Source organism: Artibeus jamaicensis, unplaced genomic scaffold (assembly GCF_021234435.1).
Source record: "Artibeus jamaicensis isolate MK-2021 breed Jamaican fruit bat unplaced genomic scaffold, CSHL_Jam_final contig_3214, whole genome shotgun sequence".
Classification (NCBI taxonomy): domain Eukaryota; kingdom Metazoa; phylum Chordata; class Mammalia; order Chiroptera; family Phyllostomidae; genus Artibeus; species Artibeus jamaicensis.
The window spans coordinates 1299181-1321610 of NW_026521760.1; the positions used below are offsets into that span (position 1 = coordinate 1299181).

Consider the following 22430-nt stretch of genomic DNA (forward strand, 5'->3'; position numbering starts at 1 on the left):
TTTTTAAATTTTGGAGTAACTTGGAAAAAAACCCTCAACCAGTAATTATGTGGCTTATTTTTTTCTATCACAATTTCGTATTTTGTTTAAGAACAAAGTCTTTTATTGTGAAAATGTGCTAGAATTTAGGAAGGTGTTATTTCTTCAAAGCTAGAAGTATGACTTCTTTCCAAGCAATATGTTCTAAATTTCAGGAAGAAAATTGACAGAACTTTCATAAAACCAAGACTGGCAGGAACAAAGTAAATAATGAGGAAACTGAGCAATAGATCACCCAGAAGGAGTGTCCCGTGCCAAAAAGAATGTGGCATTTCACCCTCTGAGAAACAAATGGACCCTCTGTCCCACAGAAGGCCAGGGCTCACGTGTCAGCATCACTTACTTCTTTATCCTTTCGCCAAAGGAAGCCACTTCATCTAGGATGTTCTGGACACTGATACATACCTCCTGGATGGCATAGATTTTATTTATAAAGCCCTTTTTTTCACTGTCCTAAAATACAATAAAAAGAGAGGTTCTGTATGAGTGATGGTATTCTTTAGTGCTTGAATTCCTTGACTTGTCCCTCTCTTGTATTTTTAAAGTTAAATGAACTTTATGTCTGATTATATGTAAACAGATACAGGCAGCCCATGAGAATTTCAGAATATAAAGGGAGGTGGAGGAGGAAGAGTAGCTAGCATTATAGTATGCTAGTAAAAAGGTGTCTGCAAAGCAGGAGACTCAGATTCTGTTTCTTGTGCCCTGATGACAAGAAAAACTTCAGTCGGGGAGGGAGGGTACAAAGGTGTAAGAGGGAGGTCACATCTCAGAATGACCAAATCCAGAACCTGTGCTGACCTTGGACCCACCGTGACTCATGACTTAGCAGACCCAGTTTTTCTGAGCCACTCACACACCTAAGTTTGGTCTTAGCTCCAGACATTTCAATAGCAGAGGATGCTGGGTACAAATGAGAGGGGATGCTGGGTGCCTGTAAGCAATGAAAACTGTAAAAACATGACAGGGTCAAGTTTTTGGAACCCATAAAGTGGACACTTCTTAGTACCTTATACAGATGATATACACAGTAAGCCCAGCCCCTCTCAGGAGTAACAGTCACAGACTTCGTACAGTAGCATATGCTGTGTCAGTCAGGGTTCTAACTAAACATTTTCCCCCTTCTTTGTACTTAGTTTTCATTTTTAAACTTCTGCTGGAGTTAAGCAGACTGGTGTGCTCCAGGGAACAGGTGGATGGGGATTGAGCACAAAGCACCCAGAGAGTGGTGTTAGCCTGGGGGAGGTGTGTACATTTTGTAATTTTAGACCCAGAGGAAGAAATAGTGGTGGCCTTTCACGACTGAAAATTCTGCTTAGTAGCCTGGCATCACAGGCCCGTGCCTAGGCTGTTTGGTGGAGACTATCCAACCTTGATTCCATGACTCCAGTCCTCCATGCCAGCTTGAATATCTATGAAAATGTAGATCCAATTTCATTACTTTAACTTCTTTTGAACACTTGTGCACTGTGCCAGAACACTTGAGACCTCATGTGGCAGTTAGTACTTGCTGAAAGCAGCCAGGAAGCTAGAATAATAATGTCGTCATGTTGCACATTTACATACTTTCATTTCAGAAGAGTCTGAAGCACTTTGCACTGTGAGCACTTGGCTGAGGGTAGCATCCTGCCACCTTAGAAACCTGGGGTAAGTGAATGACAGGTGTGTTTGCAGCCCCCAAGGATAATAGGACACAGTGGTACTAAGGACATGGAGGCCAGTTTTATAACATGATCTTTAGACACCAGTCATTTAGATCTTTTGCTTTTAATTTAGTTCCCATAAGAGATATTGCCTACATTATTCATCTTACCTATGCCACAATGGACTAACAGACAGTGAAGCAGATGAGATGCATAAGGCTCAAAGTATAAGGTAAATTATGTACTCTCAGAGTCCCCACTGTCTTCAAAAGTTGTCCTTTTGTTATTACAGATGGGTTCAACAATTTCTTGTCCTTTTTCCCTCTTCAGTAATAAAAGAAAATGCATAATTTTACCAACTTATTTTACACTTTAGAATAAAATGGATAACCGGTGACTCTAGTCCCTTTCTCATTATCAAGTTGGTCTGCTCTAATCATCCCCATGGCCTTCAATGTTCTCTCTCAAGCATTACCTAAGTTCACTTACATTTATGAAGTAAACTGCTCCTATAAATATTTTTCCACATACAGAATAAATCGAGCTGGAGTGGAAGCATGCTGGTAGTACAATGAAAGTTCATTGAGAATAACATCTTACCAGTTTGAAATTAAGACATGAAAGATATTAGCAATAAAATATATAAAACATTTAGGCATAACCTTAACAAGAAATGTATAGAACCTATATAAAAAAAAAACCAGATATTGTGTTTCTGCATTGGGACACTGAATTATATTAAAAGAATGTATTCTAAGATGGTGGCATAAGTAGATATACACTTTGCCTCCTCACACAACCAAAAGAAGGGCAACAACAAATTTAAAAGCAAAAAATAACCAGAACTACCAGAAAACTGCACTATAAGGAAGTCCAGCAACCAAGGTGTTAAAAGAAGAAACATTCATCCAGACCAGTAGGAAGGGCAGAGATGGGCAGCTCGGGTGGAAAGAACTTGCAGCAAGGCAGTGGCTGGAGGACCAGGTGGCCCCACATTTGCATGTGGTTAAACCAGGAGGAACAGCTGGAGAGTGAGACAGACCCTGCAATACAGGATTACAGTACAGGGAAATAAAGCCTTGAAACCTCGGACTACAAAACCTGTGGGGGTTGTGGTGATGGGGGAAACTCCCAGCCTCATAGGACAGTTTGTTGGAGAGACCCACAGGGTCCTAGAACATACATAAACCCACCCACCAGAGAATCAGCACCAGAAGGGCCCCGATTTGATTATGGGTAGTGGGGGAAGTGACTGGAAGCCAGCAGAGACCTGAGCAAGCAGCATTGTTCTCTCTTGGACCCCTCCTACACAGACAGAGCCACAGCACAGCAACATGGGTTTCCCCACCCTGGTGAACACCTGAGGCTCCACCCCTTACTGTGTAATAGGTGTGCCGAGATGAAAAAAAATATGGCTCAAATGAACACATCAAAACTCCAAAAATAGAACTAAGTGATGAAGAGATAACCAACCTATCAGATGCACAATTTAAAACACTGGTAATCAGCATGCTAACAAATGGTTCAGTATGGTCTCAAAATGGAAATGTGAAAGCTATGAAAAGTGAAATGAAGGAAAATCTACAGGGAGCCAAAAGTGACAAGAAGGAAACAGAACTCAACAGTCTGGGGCAGAAGGAAGAAATCAACATCCAACCAGAATAGAATGAAGAAACAAGAATGCAAAAACATAAGGAGAGGCTTAGGAACCTCTGGGAAACAAAACATTCCAACATCCAAATCATAGGGGTGCCAGAAGGAGAAAAGGAACAGCAAGAAATTGAAAACTTACTTGAAAAAATAACAAAGGAGAACTCCCCCAGTCTGTCAAAGGCAATAGACTTCCAGAAAGTCCAGGAAGCTCAGAGAATACCAAAGAAGTTGGACCCAAGGAAGCACACACCAAGGCACATCATAATTATATTACCCAAGATGAAAGAGAAGGAGAGAATCTTAAAAGCAGCAAGAAAAAAGGAGACAATTACCTACAAAGGAGTTCCAGACTATCAGCTGATTTCTCAGAAGAAATCTTGCAGGCAAGAACGGGCTGGAAAGAAGTATTCAAAGTCATGAAAGGCAAGGACCTACATCCAAGATTACTCTACCCAGCAAAGCTATTATTTAGAATGGGAGGGTAGATAAAGTGCTTCCCAGACAAGGTCAAGTTAAGGGAGTACATTAGTAAAATGAACAGTAAAATGTTAACAAATTCACAACTATTAACAAATGAACCTAAAACACAAACAAAGTAAACAACTATAATAGGAACAGAATCACACAAATGGAGATCAGATGGAGGGTTATCCGTGGGGATGGGGAGGGGGGAAAAGATACAGGGAATTAGAAGCATAATTGGTAGGTACAAAATCAACAGGGGTAGGTTAAGAACAGTATAGGAAATGGAGAAGCCAAGGAATTTATATGCACAACCCATGGACATAAATAAGTTGAGGGGTGAGGTATGAATTCTGGTGGGAGAGGAGTGAGGGTGAGGGGAATAAAGAGGAGAGTAACAAATGGGATACCTTAATAGCATAATCAATAAAATATAATTTAAAAAAGAATATTCTTTTTTTCAGTTGGATGTGCAGGTTTAATGTGATTTCAAGCAAATCCCAATGTGTTTGGAGGGGAGTGAAATGGGGAAAATGTGATAAAGTGTATTGACAATTTGTTAGAATAAAGGAGGATAAGCAACAAATTTTTGTAAAAGAAATAATGAGAAAGCATGTATTGTTCTAGATATTTAAGTAATTAAAATATGAAAGATAAACACTGAAGGAGAGATTGGTGTATGATAAAGCTCCATCATAAAGAAGGAAGTATAATGTTGCTGGTAATTGTATTAACTATTGGGAGAAAATTATGTTAGATCCTACCTTAATAGATTCTCCAATCTATTTAAAATAGCACAAAACTCCCTTAGCAAAACTACCTCAGATAGAGAGCTTCCATACATTCTAGAGTAATTAAAAAGTGGAAAACTAAGCAAATTATGAAAACAGAAGAAAATACAGGTTAGTTATTTACTAACCTTGGAACAGGAAAGAACTCTCTAAACATACAAGCACTAAAGGAAATCACAAAGGAAAATAACTGATAGCAAAGGTTACAGAAAATTGAAAACATTATGTCAAGTCATAAATCTAAAAGGCTAAGGGGGGGACTTCTGCCAAGACAGAAGCATAGGTGGAAACACTGTGCCTTCTCGCACAACCAAATTTAAAGACAATAAAGTTTTAGTAACAAAAAATGCAGCCAAAACACAGAAATTGAACTGTACAGAAGTCCAACAACAACACACCATTCAGCCAGACCCGTAAGAGGGGCGGAACCAGCAACTGGTGGAGCAGGGTCATGCAGGAAAACTCGTCCAGACTGACCCAGGCGTGGGGTTGGGATGGGCAGACCCAGTGAGGGGGCAAGGTGGCAGGCTGACCGAAGTCACACATTCGGGTGCAGATAAACCTGCAAAGGAGCAAGCATTGAGACAGACCGCGCAGGCCCCAGTGGCAGGAAGCACCAGAGGGGGCTGCTATTGCCCAGCTCTGATCCCACCCCCACATACAGTGTCACAACCCAGTGACCTGGGTAGCCCCGCCCTGGTGAACACCTAAGGTTCCGCACCTCATAAACAACAGGCACAAACAGATCAAAACATGGCTCAAGAACTCAAAACCCCAGGGCCCATAACTCTAAGCAACCAAGAAATAGCCAACCTATCAGATGCGCAGTTCAAAACACTGGTGATCAGGATGCTCACAGAACTGGTTCATTTTAGTCACAAATTAGAGGAACGTATGAAGACTAAACTAATTGAAATGAAGGGAAATGCACAGGAAACCAATAGTGATGGAAAGGAAACTGGGACTCAAATCAAGGGAGTGGACCAGAAGGAAGGAAAAAATGACCAAACAGAAAAGGATGAAAAAACAAGAATTCAAAAAAATGAGGAGAGGCTTAGGAACACCCAGGGCATCTTTAAATGCTCCAACATCCAAATTATAGGGGTACCAGAAGGGGAAGAGGAACAGCCACCAGTGGAAAACTTATTTGAACAAATAATAAAAGAGAACTTCCCCAATCTGGCAAAGGGAATCCAGGAAGCTCAGAGTGTCCCAAAGAAGCTGGATCCAAGAAGGAACACACCAAGGCACATCATAATTACATTAGCCAAGATTAAAATGAAGGAGAGAATCCTAGAAGCAGCAAGAGCTAAGGGGACAGTCACCTACAAAGGAGTTCCCATCAGACTGTCAGTGGATTTCTCAAAAGAGACCTTACAGGCAAGAAGGGGCTGGAAAGAAGTATTCCAAGTCATGAAGGCCAAGGACCTACAACCAAGATTGCTCTATCCAGCAAAGCTTTCATTTAGAATGGAAGGGCAGATAAAGTGCTTCTCAGATAAGATCAAATTTAAGGAGTTCATCATCACCAAGCTCTTATTATATGAAATGTTAAAGGGACTTATCTAAGAAAAAGAAGATTAAAAAGATGAACAGTGAAAGGACAGCAAACTCACAGTTATTAACAACCACGCCTAAAACAAAAGCAAATTAAGAGGACAGCTAGATGAGGAGCGAAAACATAGAAATGAAGATCACATGGAGGGTTAGCAACAGGAGAGTGGGAGGAGGAGAAAGGGGGAGAAGGTACAGAAAATAAGTAGCATAGATAGTAGGTAGAAAATAGATGGGGGAGGGCAAGAATAGTATGGGAAATATAGAATCTAAAGAACTTGAGACACATGATCATAAACTAAACGGGGGGTAATGGTGAGGACGGGGGGTAGGGTGGAGGGGAATGAAGGGGGGGAATAGAACAACTGTAATGGCATAATCAATAAAAAATAATAATCTTAATTAAAAAATAAAAGGCTAAATGGGAAAAATTAACAGCAAATATGACAAATCAGGAGAGAGGATTTCCAATACATTCAGTAAGCATCTGAAAAATGCAGTTTTGTTTACAATAACAAAGGAAAAATCACATTATGGTGCATGCAATTGATATACTATTATGAAATCACACAATATTTTTTCGAGAGAATATTTAGTGAGAACAAAAATGCTTATGGTCTACTAGCAATTGAAAAATCAGAAAGTAGCCCTGGCTGGTGTAGCTCAGTGGATTGAGCGCGGGCCTGGGAACCAAGCAACCACGCTTCGATTCCCAGTCAGGGCACATGCCTGGGTTGTAGGTTAGTTCCCAGCAGGGGACACAGGAAAGGCAACCATACATTGATATTTCTCTCCCTCTCTCCCTTTCCCTCTAAAGATAAATAAAATATTAAATAAATAAATAAATAAAATCTCAATGCTACTAAGAATTAATAAATGTAAGTAAATTAAAAAAAAGAAAAATCAGAAAGTAAATGTGATATAGAGTATAAATAATACTGGCTTTTTTTTTTTTTTGAAGTGGTTAGGTTGGGAAAAAGGTGAAGGGAATGTGTCAAAATATTAAAAGTAATGGAAGTCTATTTTCTTCATACCTTCCTGTAATAACCAATTTTTTGTAATTAATGTGTTTTACTTTTATACTTGTATTCTCCAATATCACTATTAAAGGAACAAGAGTAGAAATAATAAATGAATTGATACTCATTGACCATGATCTTACATGGTTTATCTTTTTTCCTTATGTTCTTTTTATACCTATCTTAAATTATTTCCAGAAAGAAGTAGAATATAGACACTCACTGAGCACTGTAAAGTGTTTTTCACATAGTTCATCAATCCACACAACCTTTCTATAATGTAAGTATTTTTGTCCACTGTACAGAAGAGAAAACAGGGTCGGAGAAAAGTGGCAGAGCCTGGACTAGAACCGACTGCAGAGTCTGCCTGGTGTGTACCATGGGATCTTTCCATTCTACTCAGGAAGCTTTTAGTTCCTACCCAGAATGCCTGTGAGCTAAACAAGATGGCAAGACTTGAAAACATTTAGAAAGTTATATTGTAGACACCATGATCAGCAAGAAAATGACCTCTGAAAACAATTGTTCAAGAGTGGAAAGTAAAAGATGTGATGGAAACCACTAGAATTAATTTCAGTGCAGGGGTGGGCAAAAGTAGGTTTACTGTGCCATTGTAACATTCTTTAGAGTTCATAAAGCCATTGTAATCATCCTAACTGACATGTCTTTTCCATATGAACCACTTTAAACCTATTTTTGCCCACCCCTGTATTACAGTGTGCTCAAGCAGTGAGCCAAGATTAAATATAAGACCTTCATGAATAAGATGTGTTATTTAAGGCATTTCCAAGATCATATTTAGTAGCTGCTTGAACATCGAAAGTGTTGATGTATAATTATTGGCTAAAGAGTCTTAAAAATTTGCTCACTGTTGCTTTTTCTTATTTCTAATGCACTTACACCCACCCCGCTAGCCCCTCACCCCTGGCCACCAAAACCCAAAATAAGATAGTCTGTAATGTTGGCAAAGTTTTGACAAGCAAATGCTTTGGGATAAAATTTTTATTTTAAAATCTTTCACCAAATTCTATATTTCTCCACTGTGGTCTCCAACCAATGAAGTAATTACTCTTTATATACAGTATATGACCCAGAACTGCAATGGGTAATGGAATTGCTCTGGGTTGCATTCCAATATTTCATCCTTTTTTCACTAATGTTCAATACTTTATTAGTATAGAATAAATTGGTACATTTCTTTTATTGTCGTTTTTGCTTTCCTGTATAAACTAGCTTGGATGAAAGAAATATCATAAGGGTAGTTAATCATCCAAAGGCTTAGTAGTGACGCGGGTTTTTTTTTTTAATGCATTATTAAGGTTTCTTTTGAAGATGTAAAAAAAAATTACCCATAAAAAGAGCTATAACTATAAATCTGAGAACATGTGAGATTTATACGGTACAACTTTTTCTAATGATTCTATATAATTCTATATTTTCTAATGATTCTATATTTTCTAATGATTCTATATAATTTTTTAAAATCTTGTTATTGTATTTTAAATAGTCCATAAAACATCAATAACTGCACCTTGAAATACAGTGACTCCTTTATATTCACCTATTTTACTATCATATATCACAACAAAAAGTTAACTATATTTTTCCAAAGAAGTATCTGCTTCCTGGCTTTCAGATATTTAGGGAAATTTAAAGACCTAAAAATCAATAGGAAGGTCTTACATATTTGGAGGATCCTGTTCATTGATTTTCAAACTGAATAGCAAGTGCCATTCACTGAGTCTGTTCCAAAAGGGAACAAGAAGCCAGTGTGATAGGTGTTGAGATGTATATTGTGGGGGTGGGTTCCTCATGCATCCAGCTGCTTCCTGTCATGGTCATTAACGCTGTTTAGAGGCCCTTCCAAAGTGGTCATCATCAGTCCTGTTGACATCATAGAAAATGAATCTGTTGAACACGTGTGCCGTATTGATCACAGCAGGAGTGTAGAAAGTTTGCTTGAAATATTAATGTTATAAAACTAATATTATTTCACTTTCTAGAGTGAGATTGTCTCAAGAGTGTGAAGTATGTATAGGGTAGGGAAGGGGGGCACTGGTTAAATCTTACATTAGGTCTAGCATAAAATGAAATGGTCCTAGCAAACCAGGGCACAGGTTCGCCTAACTGATTTCCTAGAGAAAGCATTCAGATTTGCCACTCCAAAGAGCTAACCTTGACCATAACTTTGCTTTTCCTTTACAGTCTTGCTAGGTAACTTCTGGCAAAAGGTGAGCGACAAGATTGATACTTGCTATGAGACAACTGTTATAGTTTATTATTGACTATAGCTCTGTGAACAAATACAGCCTCACATCGCAGTAAGTGTACAATTGTTTGGAATGTGTTTGTTCGATGTGATTTAATTTTCATGCTAAGCATAGTTTTGGTGGAAAACTTCCTGAGTTCATTCAGGAAAATGCCCTGCAAGACAAACTTTCTCTCAGGTCTATACTTCTAACCCATGGAAAATATATTCAGTAAGAGGTATAAATTGAATAAAGGCACACAAAGTGATGAGATGTTTTCTCTGTGCCAATATTCCTTCTTTTTCAGATTTAGAAAACTATGTTTCAGCCTGAAATTTAGAATACTAAAATTCTCACAGAAGCTTAGCAGCTCACAGAGACCCTAGACGTACTGAATCTTCTCCTAGTGTCTTACTCGGTTCTTATTACATCAAATCTAACCTGGGTTACTTTGTGCCTTGGCTCTTTCCCTGATATTAACCTTAAAAATAGGAACCCTCCACGGAGACATTAAAGGACTTGGAGATATATTTCAGGTTAAGAGGACAGATGGACACCACTTAAAACAGTACTTTTTCTCTTAAAAAATAAAACAGCTCTCAAAAACATCTGTATTTCTGGGTTATAAAGAGAACTAAAATAAGACAAGATATGTAGAGCTTTTGGTACATGCCATGTACAAATAAACTGTCTATAATTATTACTGCTAGTAGTAGTATTAAACTTACGGATATAATTTCTTATTAAAAGAATTTGAATTATTTTAATCTATTTTTGCTTATATTAAAAACAATTTTTGAAATATTAGAATTCCCAAATATGACATCTTTCATGGGTGTTTAGTTTCTCCCCAGAAGACATAGTGTTAACTTGTCAGATTCCATTTTAGAAAATATGTTACTTTTAAGAAGATGTTTTTCCCCCTTCTGCTGACTCTGCACATATTTTGTGCAGAATGAGCATTTACCTGGTCTTAATTTTTTGTTTCCTCTGTTCAAGGTAGCCCGATGCTTTCCGGAACTCATTTTCTACAATGCAATTTTTAATCACATTTAGTTGTGCCTTGCCCTGTTAGTTTAATGTTACACATTTTCCACGTAACTTTCAAAGTATCCTCATGAGCCACAGTTCCACTCTACTCCTTTAGGAAATGCAATGAGAGGTTGATTTACTGTAGCAGAACTGAAGTCCGGAAGTAACAAAAACAGCCTTATTTGGCACCAGCCACATTCATCCCACCCCGAAGCTACAACCATGGGGCCAGCGGTGAAGGGACACGTGTCTGACAAATGTGACAGGCTGTTGAATGGTTTACGAAATAAGCCATGAGTATATGACTCACTGATAATTCTGTTCCTTGGCGGTGGGGGAGAAAAATCACATTTCTTCAGGAATTTTTATTTATTTTATTAAGAGCTTTTCTATGTAAAATCTAGCACTTTAGAATGATCTGTTCTCCCTTTACTTTGGGCCTAGGAAAGTGTGTCCTCTGGGCTCAGCAATATAAACAACAGCCATTTTTGTAAAGGCAGCTGGCACTTGTAAGGGGTATGCTGAAAGCCAAGAAAGGAAGAACAGAAGGAAGGGAAAAGAGAGGGAGGAAGGAGCAAAAAGACAGGCGCAGGGAAACAAAAAAAGAGAGAGAGAGAAAAGAGGTGGAGATTGAGGGAAAGAGAAAGGGGAGGGGCAGGGAACACTGGCAGAAGAGCCTCTCCAGGGACTGCAAGGACGCGGAGGAAGCCTGGCGCTTGCGGACGAACATGAGGGAGGGAAGAAAAACGTCATGGGTTAGAAACAAAGATGACAAAGCCAAGGCCAAAATAAAACTTGTTCACTGATCGTGTTCCCTTCTAATGAAGCAAAAGTAATTATTTGTAAAAGGCTGTTCATACTATATTTCATTTTCATTTAATGTAAATGTAAATAAACCTGAATTTCTTGCTGCTCAAAAACTCATCATGTGGGTCCTAAGGGACTTGCAAATCTGCCTCTTCCTAATGATTTAGGAAAACTTCTTTTAACTGTCCTGCTAGTGCTTGGAAGCTCTTAAAAGATTAGGACTATATATCAATATCAAAACCTTTGACTTAATCTCCTTGCCAGCAGGCAGGAAGTGTACTTTCCAGTGAGTGGCTTTATAGATTATCCCATGTCGGGCTTTGGTCCCATGAGAAGTTCTCCTTTTAGAAGGACTCCCAAGTGAAAGAAAGGGCCGACTGGCCCGGCTCGGGCTAACCCCATGGAAACAGCAACAGAAGCGGCAAAGCTGCTGTTCGGAAGGAACGGGAGAGGAATGGGAGTGAGTGACAAAGGAGACTTGCACCCGGGACAGTGCAAGTGTTGAGATAAGACTTTGTTTGCCTCCCAGGGTTTTCTGTCAAGTCCTGATGAACAGATTGTGGCAGGGGTTTGAATATGTGAAAGCATACTCAGGATTACGGTAGCCCGGGACAAGCCACTGCCTGTCCACAGACCTCATTTTTTAAAAATAGAGAAAGGTTAACTAAAGTGTGTCCTAAACTCCCTCTGGTTACCCATTTGCCAGTGTACAGAGAAGATGACAGGGCTGCGGATAGTCTCCACCACTCGGGGCCACCTGAAAGTTTAATTAAGGATGTTGCTGGGGTGTGGAAATTCTCCTGCTCTTTCTGTGGGCTCAGTAGTTGAATCTTGTGTGACAATAAGGAACCCAAGGTCCTGTTTATTTCTGAATCCAAACAGCAAATGCTAGGCTAGTTTTTCTTTTTCTTAACTTCTAATGAACAAGTTGTGTGTATATGTGTGATTTTGAAAAATGTTTGAAATCATTTGTGTTTTTCGAATGTGTCTGTAAATAGGGTTAGAGTTCAGATGCAGAGCTGAGAGGGCAGCTGGGAGTTTAGAGGAGGCTGTGCGCACTCTATTATTCCAGATGCCCACAATCATGGAGAAAATGGCCAGGTTTCAGACTGGCTCTATTGCTAAGCATGATTCAAATCCCCCCTCCACAATTTCCTTAGCTATGGGATTTTGGTCATTCTACTTATTTTCATCTGTGAAATGGGGATAATGATGAAACCTATGTAATGGTTATAAAATTAAATGAGTTTAATCCATTATCACAAATGTCTGGAACATAGGAAGTACTCGATGTATGTTAGTCATTAATATCAATAATTTGAACAGAGTGAAAAAGGAAATAGTAAAATTTACCATTTAAAAGTTTTATAAGTCTTAATAAAGATGACAGGATTTCCTCCCTTCTTATTTATGATATATCTCAGGCATATTATGTTTTTATAACTTCTTTGTCATCCAACATGATCATGGATGACCTTGTACATGTCATTTCTCATGATCCAACAGTCACACGGTCCTTACGATAATAGGTATTATTCTCATTCCCTCCATGAGGAAGCAGAAGACCAGTTACCTCATATCCCAGCACAAACTTCCACCCACTCTTCTTTGGTGCCTTCAGCCATATCTATTCTCACCTGAGATATGGGTTTTGAAAAACGAGCAGAAAATTCCTGTTTGTTGTATTCCCTGCTGAAAGTTACATATTCTCCCTAGACAATATTCATTCAGGTAAGGCACACACCTCTGTATCATGTGGTTTTCACATGTCATTACCAATATGGATAAACCATTAGAACCAGTGACTTGTCCTTCACAAGCCTCACGGTCGAATCAGGACCAGAGCTCATATCATTTTAAACAGCACAAGCTTTGTTGCTAATCTACTTACCCGTACAGTTTTTAACCAAAATATATACATATTATATATACCAGAAGGCACACACATGAAGGTATAGAACCCTCAAAGATTTGTTTTCTTGAATAGATTCATTAGAATAATTATTTACCTATTTACCTTTGTATAGGACTTCATGGTTGATAAAGCATTTTCCATTTATCTTCCCATTGCAATTGCAGGAGCAGGTGGCTCCCCTGTTTTACAGATGAGGATACTGAGGTTTGGAGAAGTAAAGATCTGGGTACTAACGAGTTCCTGAGACTTTAACCAACATCTCAGGACTGAAATTGGGCTCCTTTTCAGGTCACTGTCAAAAAGCCATCAAATCACATATGGTATTTCTTCACTATATTGTTTTAGATATTTAAACTTGGCTCTTCCCAAAAACTCATCTTGAGTTATAATCAAATTGTGTGAGAAAAGAATCATATTAGTATTGTAAAAACAATGCTCTTTGTGATATCTCCAAAACCAAGTAAGGATTACTTTGTGAAATCCGGAGGCTATTTTTCTTTACAAATATTTTACAAGACAAACTTGTACCTTTCTAAAAAAGCACATCTGTTGCAAATTACTCCCTTACAGAAACAGAGAGAATCACCATCCTTTCTTCCCATCTGAGCTTAAAAGAGATTTGTTGACATATTCTAAGGCCAGCACAGACAAAACAGCACAGGAAAGAGGAGGCGGTCAGCAGGACCAGGGCTCAGCTTTGCCTAAACTAATTCCACATGCCCCATGAACCATTAGCTGTTTTTTATTTCCTGCTCTAAAGATCTGTAGTGAAAATAATCTGGGGTAGAGAAAAGCTGCACTTATTATTTCTTTTTCCCCAACAAGATGCTGTGTTAGCAAATAGAACAGATGAGCCACCTTTCGAAAACCGAGGTCTTCAATAACCCATTTTTCAAACACGGCTGGTATTTCCTTTCCAAACAAAGATGGGCTGTGACTGGAATCAATTTCATCATTTGGATGGTTACAATTGCCAAGTTTCTGGAAATAATCGCCATTTAAATACTGGATAATATTTTTTATAGGAAGCCAACAACAGTTTTATTGGTATTTAATTTCCATGATTTGTTTGTTTGCTGTGAGTTTTCAGTGTTCTGAGAGCAAGATGTTTGGGGATAAAGAAAACCCTTAAGAACAGGTCAGGGAAAAAACAATGCCAAAGCCATGGTAATGCCCTGCCTGAGTCAACCGAATGAGGGAAATTAGCATTTGGAGAGAAGCGATTTTCTCTTCTATTTTGGGCTTTTCTTCCTCACTTTTCCTATGATTTGCACAATATGAAATCTACCATTTTCAGACCTTGGCATAATGAAGGAAATCAAGGACAAGACTGAGGCCTCAGATGAATCCCTCATGAAGATAATAGGGCTCATCAATGAAATTTGAAAAAACAGAGATGATGCTGGTACAAGGAAAGGGCCGCGTGAGTTTGGAGGGAGCGAGGCCATCTCTCTCTATTGATGCCATATGGAGCACATACCTGAAAAACAACTTCGTGCTCTATGGGATGCTGCTGATATATGGGGTGGACCCAGTCCGTAAACCCCTTCCTTACTGCAGACTAAATCATACTAAAGCAGGCTTAGTCTGAGGTCAACCTGGAAGAAAATGCCAAAGGCCCACTTTATCAATCTGACAGCGGTATTGTTGTTTACTTAGTTGTATGGATTATGGTTTCCATTTATTTAGGGAGGGGAGGTAGGGAGTGAGAAAGGACAAGAAAAACTTGGGAAGCAATTTGAAAAAAAATCTCAAATTATTTCACTGGGGATGGCCATTAGCTTAATAGGATAAAATAAGTGCTTCAGAAATAGTAGTTTATATTCCTGAATGTGAATTTCTGCATTTAAAATAAAAGGGCAGCAATCAGCCGAGGCTATGATGTACTTTCCTGGGCTGGTCCTAATGAGGCAGATGGAGGCCGTTGGCTTGAAGCCTCTTGTACATTTTACAGCTGTGTGATGGCATACATGTTACTTAACCTCTTAGGTCCTCGGAATCCCCATCAGTAACATGGAGATAGTGTCTGCCTGAGAGTGCCAGTGTGGGGACAGGTTGGAATACTGCATGTAAAGCCACTGGCACATTAGTAGATACTAAATAAATGTTCCTTTCTCCCCACTAACTGTCTTTCTTCTCCAAGTGTAACATTTCCCTCCTAATTTCTCTCTTATTTTCCTCTTTTTTCCCTGGAGTTTGTATTTCAAAGCCTGGTTATCCTTCACTTCATTCCCGTCACCTCTCCACTTGAGCAGTGTTGTGTTTAGCCAAATCTCAGTCCAGTCTTTTTTTCATCTATTCAATACATATTTCTTGCATGCCAACTATAATACATATCAGACACCATTCTAGGCTCTGGGGATACGGTGATAAACAAGACAGAACCAAACAAAGATACATAAAGAAGGAAATGGCAGGAAGTGAATGTACAATGAAGAACCTCAAAATGGGTACAGGTGCAGGAGAGCAGCCCAGTGCCCAGGGAGGGCTGCCTGTGGCCTGACTGCATAGCTGGGAGCTGTTACGGTCAGAAAAATAAAAACTGCTCTTGGTTTTCCAAACGAATGAATTTAACACAGTGAAGTAGCCACACTGGTAATGAAAGAACTGAGAATCAAATGGAGTGACAGATGTTAGGAATGCCGAAAGCCAGTACCGGGTGAAGGGGATGTTTCTGGGGCTCAGATGCTAGACAGACAAACCCACTAGCAGAAACCAGGGCCGTGGCCAGGGCTGCTCAGAGGTATTCATCGTGATCAGGGAGGAGGAGCTGTCTCTGTCCATTGCAGAGCTGAAGCACCGAGGGGGCCCCGCCCTAGTCACTCCTGGAAAATGCAGCCTGAAGCAGAGGTGGGGCAGTGCCTGGAGAAAGGGCAAAGAGGAAAGAAAGGGACTCTCCTGGTTTTTCCCTGCTTCCAGCATCTCCCATTGGTGAAATACTCCAAAAGCCATTGTCAAGGTAGCTGGGAAATGTGGTTTTGAGGAGTGGGGCGGGATCAACCTGGAAGCAAAGGCAGGGACCAGAACAAGCTCTGAATGATCACAGGGAGCTATCTGGAAAGACTAGGGAACCAGTACAGGTAATGCAAATGCTTAAAGGTAGAAACCAAGTTAACTTGCTTGAGGAAACCAAGGATGCATAGAACGTGGTGGTCAGGGGGAGGGGAGGTGCCACGGGAGGCCTTGTGAACCCAATACAGGAGTGGGGAACTTATTACAAGTGAGAGGGAAAGCCACTGGAGTGTTTCAACCAGAGGAATGACATGAACCTAATTTATGTTTTTAAAAGACCTTCGGGCAAAATGTATGGTGGAGGAAAAACAAGATGGGAAATTATCATTGTAGCCCACAAGAGAATGATAGCTGAGACCAAGGTGGACATACTCAGTGTTTTGGAAGTAAAGTCATGTAGACATGTTAATAGATTGTATCTAAGAGGTGAGAAATAGAAATCAAGGAACTGCCTACATTTTTGACTTGAGCAACTGGTTAAATGAGGCAGGTTTTACTGAGCTAGAGAAGAGTGTAGGAAGAGCAGCATTTGGGCCATGGGGCTGCATGACATACCTGGTGGATATCCAGGAAGTGATATCAGTAAGTGGATGGATATAAGAATCAGCGCCGGAGATGCAGATGTGAAAGTCCCTGGTATTTCACAGGTTCTTAAGATCACACTAATAGAAGGAGTCATTCAGGGAAAGGATATAGACAGAGAGGGGCCCAGAACAGAGTCTCAAAGCTCAACAAAGCTGTTGACCAGATGAGAAGAAGCCAGCAAGGGAGACTGAAAATGACTGAAGTAGGAGAAATACTAGGAAGAGGCTTCAGAGAAGTCAAAAGAAAGTAGTTCCAGAAGGAGGGAGGGGTTACCTCTGAAACTGCTGTCAGGTCAAGATGTACCAATGGACCGGGCAAGTGGAGTTTATTGACAAGAACAATTTCAGTTCGGTGCTGGGGATAGCAGCTGTGCATAGACTGACCAGAGAATGTGAGTGAAAGTGGACACACTGTAGACACCTCTCTCAGGAAGTTTTGCTGTAAAGGGTTAATGAAAAGTGAAGAGGGTGCTGGAGAGCACATGTGGGAGTCAAAAGGGGGATTTTTGTTGTTTTTTAAGATGGGAAATACAGCCTGACTACTCAAATTATGGTCAGTATTTAACAAGATCCTGGGTGATTCATATGCAGCTTCCTGTTTGAGAAGGGCTACACCAGACTGCTTCTCTTGCTCTTGGACTGATCTAGCACAGAGGAGAAGGGACGCTGCAGGAAGTGGGCACTAGCTGTAGGAGCAATATGATTGGGAAGGAATGGGACAGAGCCCAGTGGGGCGGAGAAGCAGGGATCCCTCTTCCCCTGCGAAGGGAGGGAAGGTAAGAGGGTGGGCACATAAAATTGGTTTGGGATTTGGCAGAAGCAGGGTATGGAGGTGTGGGAGTTCCTAACTGCTTCTGTTTTCTCAATGAGGCAGGAGGCAAAATCATTTGGTGAGAGTGAGCAGAAGCAGGGGTGGGTGGAGGAGGTTGGTGGAGACAGCGGCAAGTGTGAAAGTATCTCTTCACTGGCAAATACTTTGTCCTCAGGTGTGTTCACGGGCCCTGTGTGGTGATTCATACAAGCTCTGCACTGTCGTACTTGCTATTGATTTTTCATTTTAGTCTCTTTCACTGCCTTAATAAAATTAAGAATCTTATCCACCTTGCCTAGCCAGTCTCCTATTTAAAGCTTAAAAGGATGTCACACCCTTTAGAGTTAAAACGTCTAAGCCATTGTTGTGTTCAATAGCCATGATCTGTTTCCATAAGGAGAAAAAAAGACCCTCCTTTTGGATAAGCCCTGCCCCCCACAGTACTGAGCAATCCAGCTTGCACCTGAGCCACAACCGGGCACCTGAAAACAAAAACATATCACTCAGTCATTGTTCCTCACTATGTCTTACATTTTATACATGGCTCTTTTGATTTCTAAGGAAACCTCAGATAGTTCTTGGCTAAGTAATTGGAAAAACAGTTTACAGTGTGGTCAGGTAGCCAGTAACCTAGGTTTGCTCCACTGTGCTGGCGTGGTGGCAGAAAAATCAATCTCTGAAATCTGTGAACAGCCTGCCAGACTGATAACATCTACTGGGGAATGATTTGTTGCCACAAAAGAGCTTGGTTGACTTGAGGATCCACTTGCATCTGACTGGTCGTATTAAAGGAATGAAAGAAGGTTCCTACCGTCCTACCACAAGTGCTTAGTTCTACTAGAGTATGTTTCTAGTCCTGGCTCTTTACGTAAACATTCCTCCATTCTATATCCTGGGTGGACCTTTAACCCCAGTCCTGTTTGTGCCATCGAACAAGAGGCATTGTTTGGATGTAAGCTGGAAAGAAGTGGTGACCCAGAGGCAAGTATCAACGTCGTACCTTGGAAGAGGAGCTCAGTGGGCATCTCATACAGGTCCCCCTGCCAGCTGACTGTTAACTGCACTCCTCTCCTCCTGTGACAGCCGTTCTTCCCCGCTAAAACACTATTCCCAAATGTTCCAGAGGGGAATTAGAAATAGATACACATCTGGGAACCTCTGTGACATTAAATAAAACCATAAACACTTTGAGTTCTGGACCACGGGTAATGCAACTCCAGCCAAGGACAAACACACACACAAACTGCAGGAGAGGCTGGCCAACATAAAATCCGGTAGTTGGTTCAGAAACAGAAGAAGAAAAAGCCTCCAGTGGGAAGGAATTGGGGAGGGTGCCACGGCAAGAGGGTATGCCCTTACTTCCAAATCTTTCCTCTGAGTGTGCATTCCAGGCGGACAAAGAAAATTAGTTTTGGTATGTTTTCTTGCAGAGCTTAATAAGTCACTACATATTTAGAGAAATTTAAGATCATTCTGAGTCTAATAAGGTAAATTAATCTTGAATTTATAAAGTGTTTCCCTTACTGCTTGATGCATAGTAAGTTCTCAAAAAAGTCACTTACCATTTTAATACTGCTAGTTATTTTTGTTACTATTAGCAAGTGTTGGAAGATAGATTACGATAAATATTGACTTTTCCCCCTACCTGGTTTTTCTGTTTCTATGCTATCAGATACGCACAAACACTGAAACGCCTCTGTTGACGCACGTGCCTTGATTGTAAGCATGGAAGTTGCAACAATCTGCTCTTCCTCAAACACACTGTGCAGAGTTGATGGAAATTATTTTTAACCTTCTGGTTGGTGTGACTTTTTTGGCACATCCACCAGTATTATGAATTAGATATTTTCTCTGAGCCAAACTGCTGCTCCGCAGAAACACAAATAGGAGCGTCAGTCTCCAGACAAACCCGGAGCCGCGGGAAACAAAGACAGCACTGGAAACGGCATGCGTCACAAGGCTTTTTATTATTCACTTTATTAGTCTGAAGGCCCCGGACTTTTCCTGCAATTTCTGTCTTGTTTCTTTATTTCTGAGAGTCATTTAAATACTTCTCTCGAGTAAATTGGCATTTATTTATTCCTACTGACAGTAGAGAGAGCAGGTGATATCCATAAAAATGTAAAGTCAGTGATTCCAGGTAGCAGCCGAAGGTCATTTCATGGAAGACCTGTTGGAAATGTCCTGTGGGTGTCGTCAGCAAGGGGAAGAAAATTGCCCCAGTGACTGCAGTTCAGAAACAGTGCTAAAAAGCATTAAAAGGCAGCATAATCCCATTGCAGGAAGGGTCCATGACAGGCGATGCTTCTTTAACATTGCTGACTGCGGTGACTTTATTTTTCTGCCAATATAAAATGTTCACCCATCTAAAGGTTTGTATATTTCTTCTTAGTACCTTATTAGCTTAATTAAGAAATATAATCAACCTTTTAGTTGCTTAAAAAATTAAATCATCCAGGTACGGTTTATTCAATTGCTTTTATATATTGAAATTTTGGACCTATAACATTTAAAGTTGAATTTTGCACAATTACTGGTAGAATCCTTTTATCTGCCCCAAATATAACAAATTTGATTATTCTTATCTACTTCATGAGCTAAGTAAACTCACTGCTTGAGAGGGTGCTGAAAATTACTCGGAACACATGTTAGAAAAGCATTTTGTAAAATTAGTATTTAAAATATATTTAATGCGATTGAAGTCAGAGAGCAAGAAGCAGTACAGAATTTTTCCGTTAAAAGTTCTGCTTTATCTTATTTGTGGGAATTACATGAGTGATGAGAAATTTCTCAGGGCTCGAAGGTGGACATCAAAAGGTTTGTGGCTTTAGGCAAACATCCAAAACCCATCGTAATGCAATAAGTTCTCCAGAGTCCTCAGGCACAGCAACGCGATCAATAGAAGATTTCCATCTTTTTCCCTTAGAACATAATTCTGGAGGTCACAGGAAGGCTCTGTGCATGTTCTGCGTCAGCGCATAGGTGCCAATCATTGGGCCCTTAGGATGGTCCCGGCTCCCCCGCTATACTCCGTCCCCACACCAGTAAAAGGGGATGCTCCATACCTTAAAGGAGCATTAGTAGGGTTAAGTAAAATATTTGATTAAAAATCAGTCCCTTCCCTGTTTCTCAACCAACTTTCAGTTCTTTATTCATGACCAGGACACCGTAATGACTGTGAAGCAGAAATGGGAGGGAGGCATCCTGAGAGTCTTGCTCATGCCTGATACTCCACTAAACTCTTCACTTGCATTAGGAACACACTCCATGAGCAACCCAGCAGAGACCATGCTCTTAGCCTCATTTTGCAGATGGAGAAATATCATCTTAGAAAGATCACAGCGTATACCAGTGGCTGAGTGGGGACCAGAACATAGATCTGTCCACAGTCCAAACCAGGGAAAAAGAAAAAAACAAAGATCGGGCCTGGTGTTACAGAGAAGACCTTAATGTTTGATTAAGTAACTCCAATCCTAGTTCTGTGATCCCTCCTCTGTGCAAAGTGATGTTGTAATTAGCATTCAAATTACCCCCTCATGTACCTCCAATCCTTACTAAGTGTACCAGCTGCCACGTACATGCCACCACCATCCTTTCCAGAATCTCTGGAAGTGCTGCTAATCAAATGCAAACATTCTCTAGGACTCATTAAAATAGCTGTTTCTTCCTCTATAGTTAGATATGGCAAGAAAAATAGAATTTTTTTTAGGATGGAGGCTTATAACATTGTATTTCTTTCTAATCATAAATATACTACATGTTCACTATGGAAACATAGAAAATAAAAGCTATCACAGAAGTAAAAACTCTGGCAAACATAGTTAATATTTTAGAGTTTATCCTCCCAGTCTCTCCTCTAGTTGTTAATTTTTTTATTAATCACATGAATGTTGTGTGTCAAGCGCTGTGTCAGATGCTTTGGGTTTGATGAACAAGGGAGGCTTCACCTGAATCCCTGACACCAAGCATATAAATTGGTTGCACTTTTCAAAGGAGATTCTGTAGTGTGAACACATGTGTACATATTTGTTGCTTTTAATCTCCAAATGATGAACATTTTTTTATTCCTTTCTTCATTTTATCATCCTAAGTAATGATGCAAAGAATATCTTTGCACACATGTTTTTGGTGTATCTTTTACAATGTTCTCAACCTAAAGTCCTAGAACTTGAAAGGTAGGAATGAAGGATACACATATCTTTTAAAAATTTTAAATAACAAAAAAAAGGTTTTTTAAAAGTAGATCATACACATTCAAACAGGTATGGAAAAGACCACCCCTTACTGCCTGGCTCCCAGCCAGTTCGCTCCCCTCCCTGGAAGCAGGAAGGTCACCACTACGCATAGGAAAGCAAATATATATGGTAGTCAGGAGTGTGTGTATTCTTTTCTTTTCTTAAAGCATAAACAATATTATAAATACCATCATGCCTTTTTTTCTTCTTAACTAGTTTAGGTAGTTAGAAGACCCATACCAGTGCTGGAAAGTGTCTTCATTCTTACAGCTGCATAATAGTGAATGGTATCAATACACTGTAATTTATTTAATAATTTTTCCCTTAATGGAGGTGTAGGTTCTTTACCAACATTTGCTATTACCAAAAAAAAGTAGAAGCCAAGAATACCTTGTCTATATGATAATTTCACACAGGTGTCAATGTACCTGTAGGATAACCTTCTGGAAGTGGAATGGTTTGGCCGCAGAATTTGTGGTTTTGTGATTTCTACACCTACTGCCCAATGGCCTTCTAAAGAGACTGCAGAGTTCCTCTCCCACCTGGAGGGCGGGACGTGCCCAGGTCCTCCCCAGGCTGCGTCAGAGGCGTGCCGGGTCTCTCCCCTGCACTTTCAGGAACATG

The 22430-nt window shown here is 40.1% G+C and overlaps 1 protein-coding gene across 16 annotated transcripts in view; it reads right to left on the bottom strand.

Moving 5' to 3' along the window:
* Positions 1–22430, bottom strand: part of MCTP1 (multiple C2 and transmembrane domain containing 1) — a 493900-nt gene that overhangs the window by 8895 nt on the left and 462575 nt on the right. For all 16 annotated transcript variants that reach the window (XM_053663569.1, XM_053663564.1, XM_053663565.1 and 13 more), the window contains one exon: positions 383–492. In XM_053663569.1, the coding sequence (XP_053519544.1) occupies positions 383–492 (110 nt within the window). The remainder of the gene's footprint in view (positions 1–382; positions 493–22430) is intronic.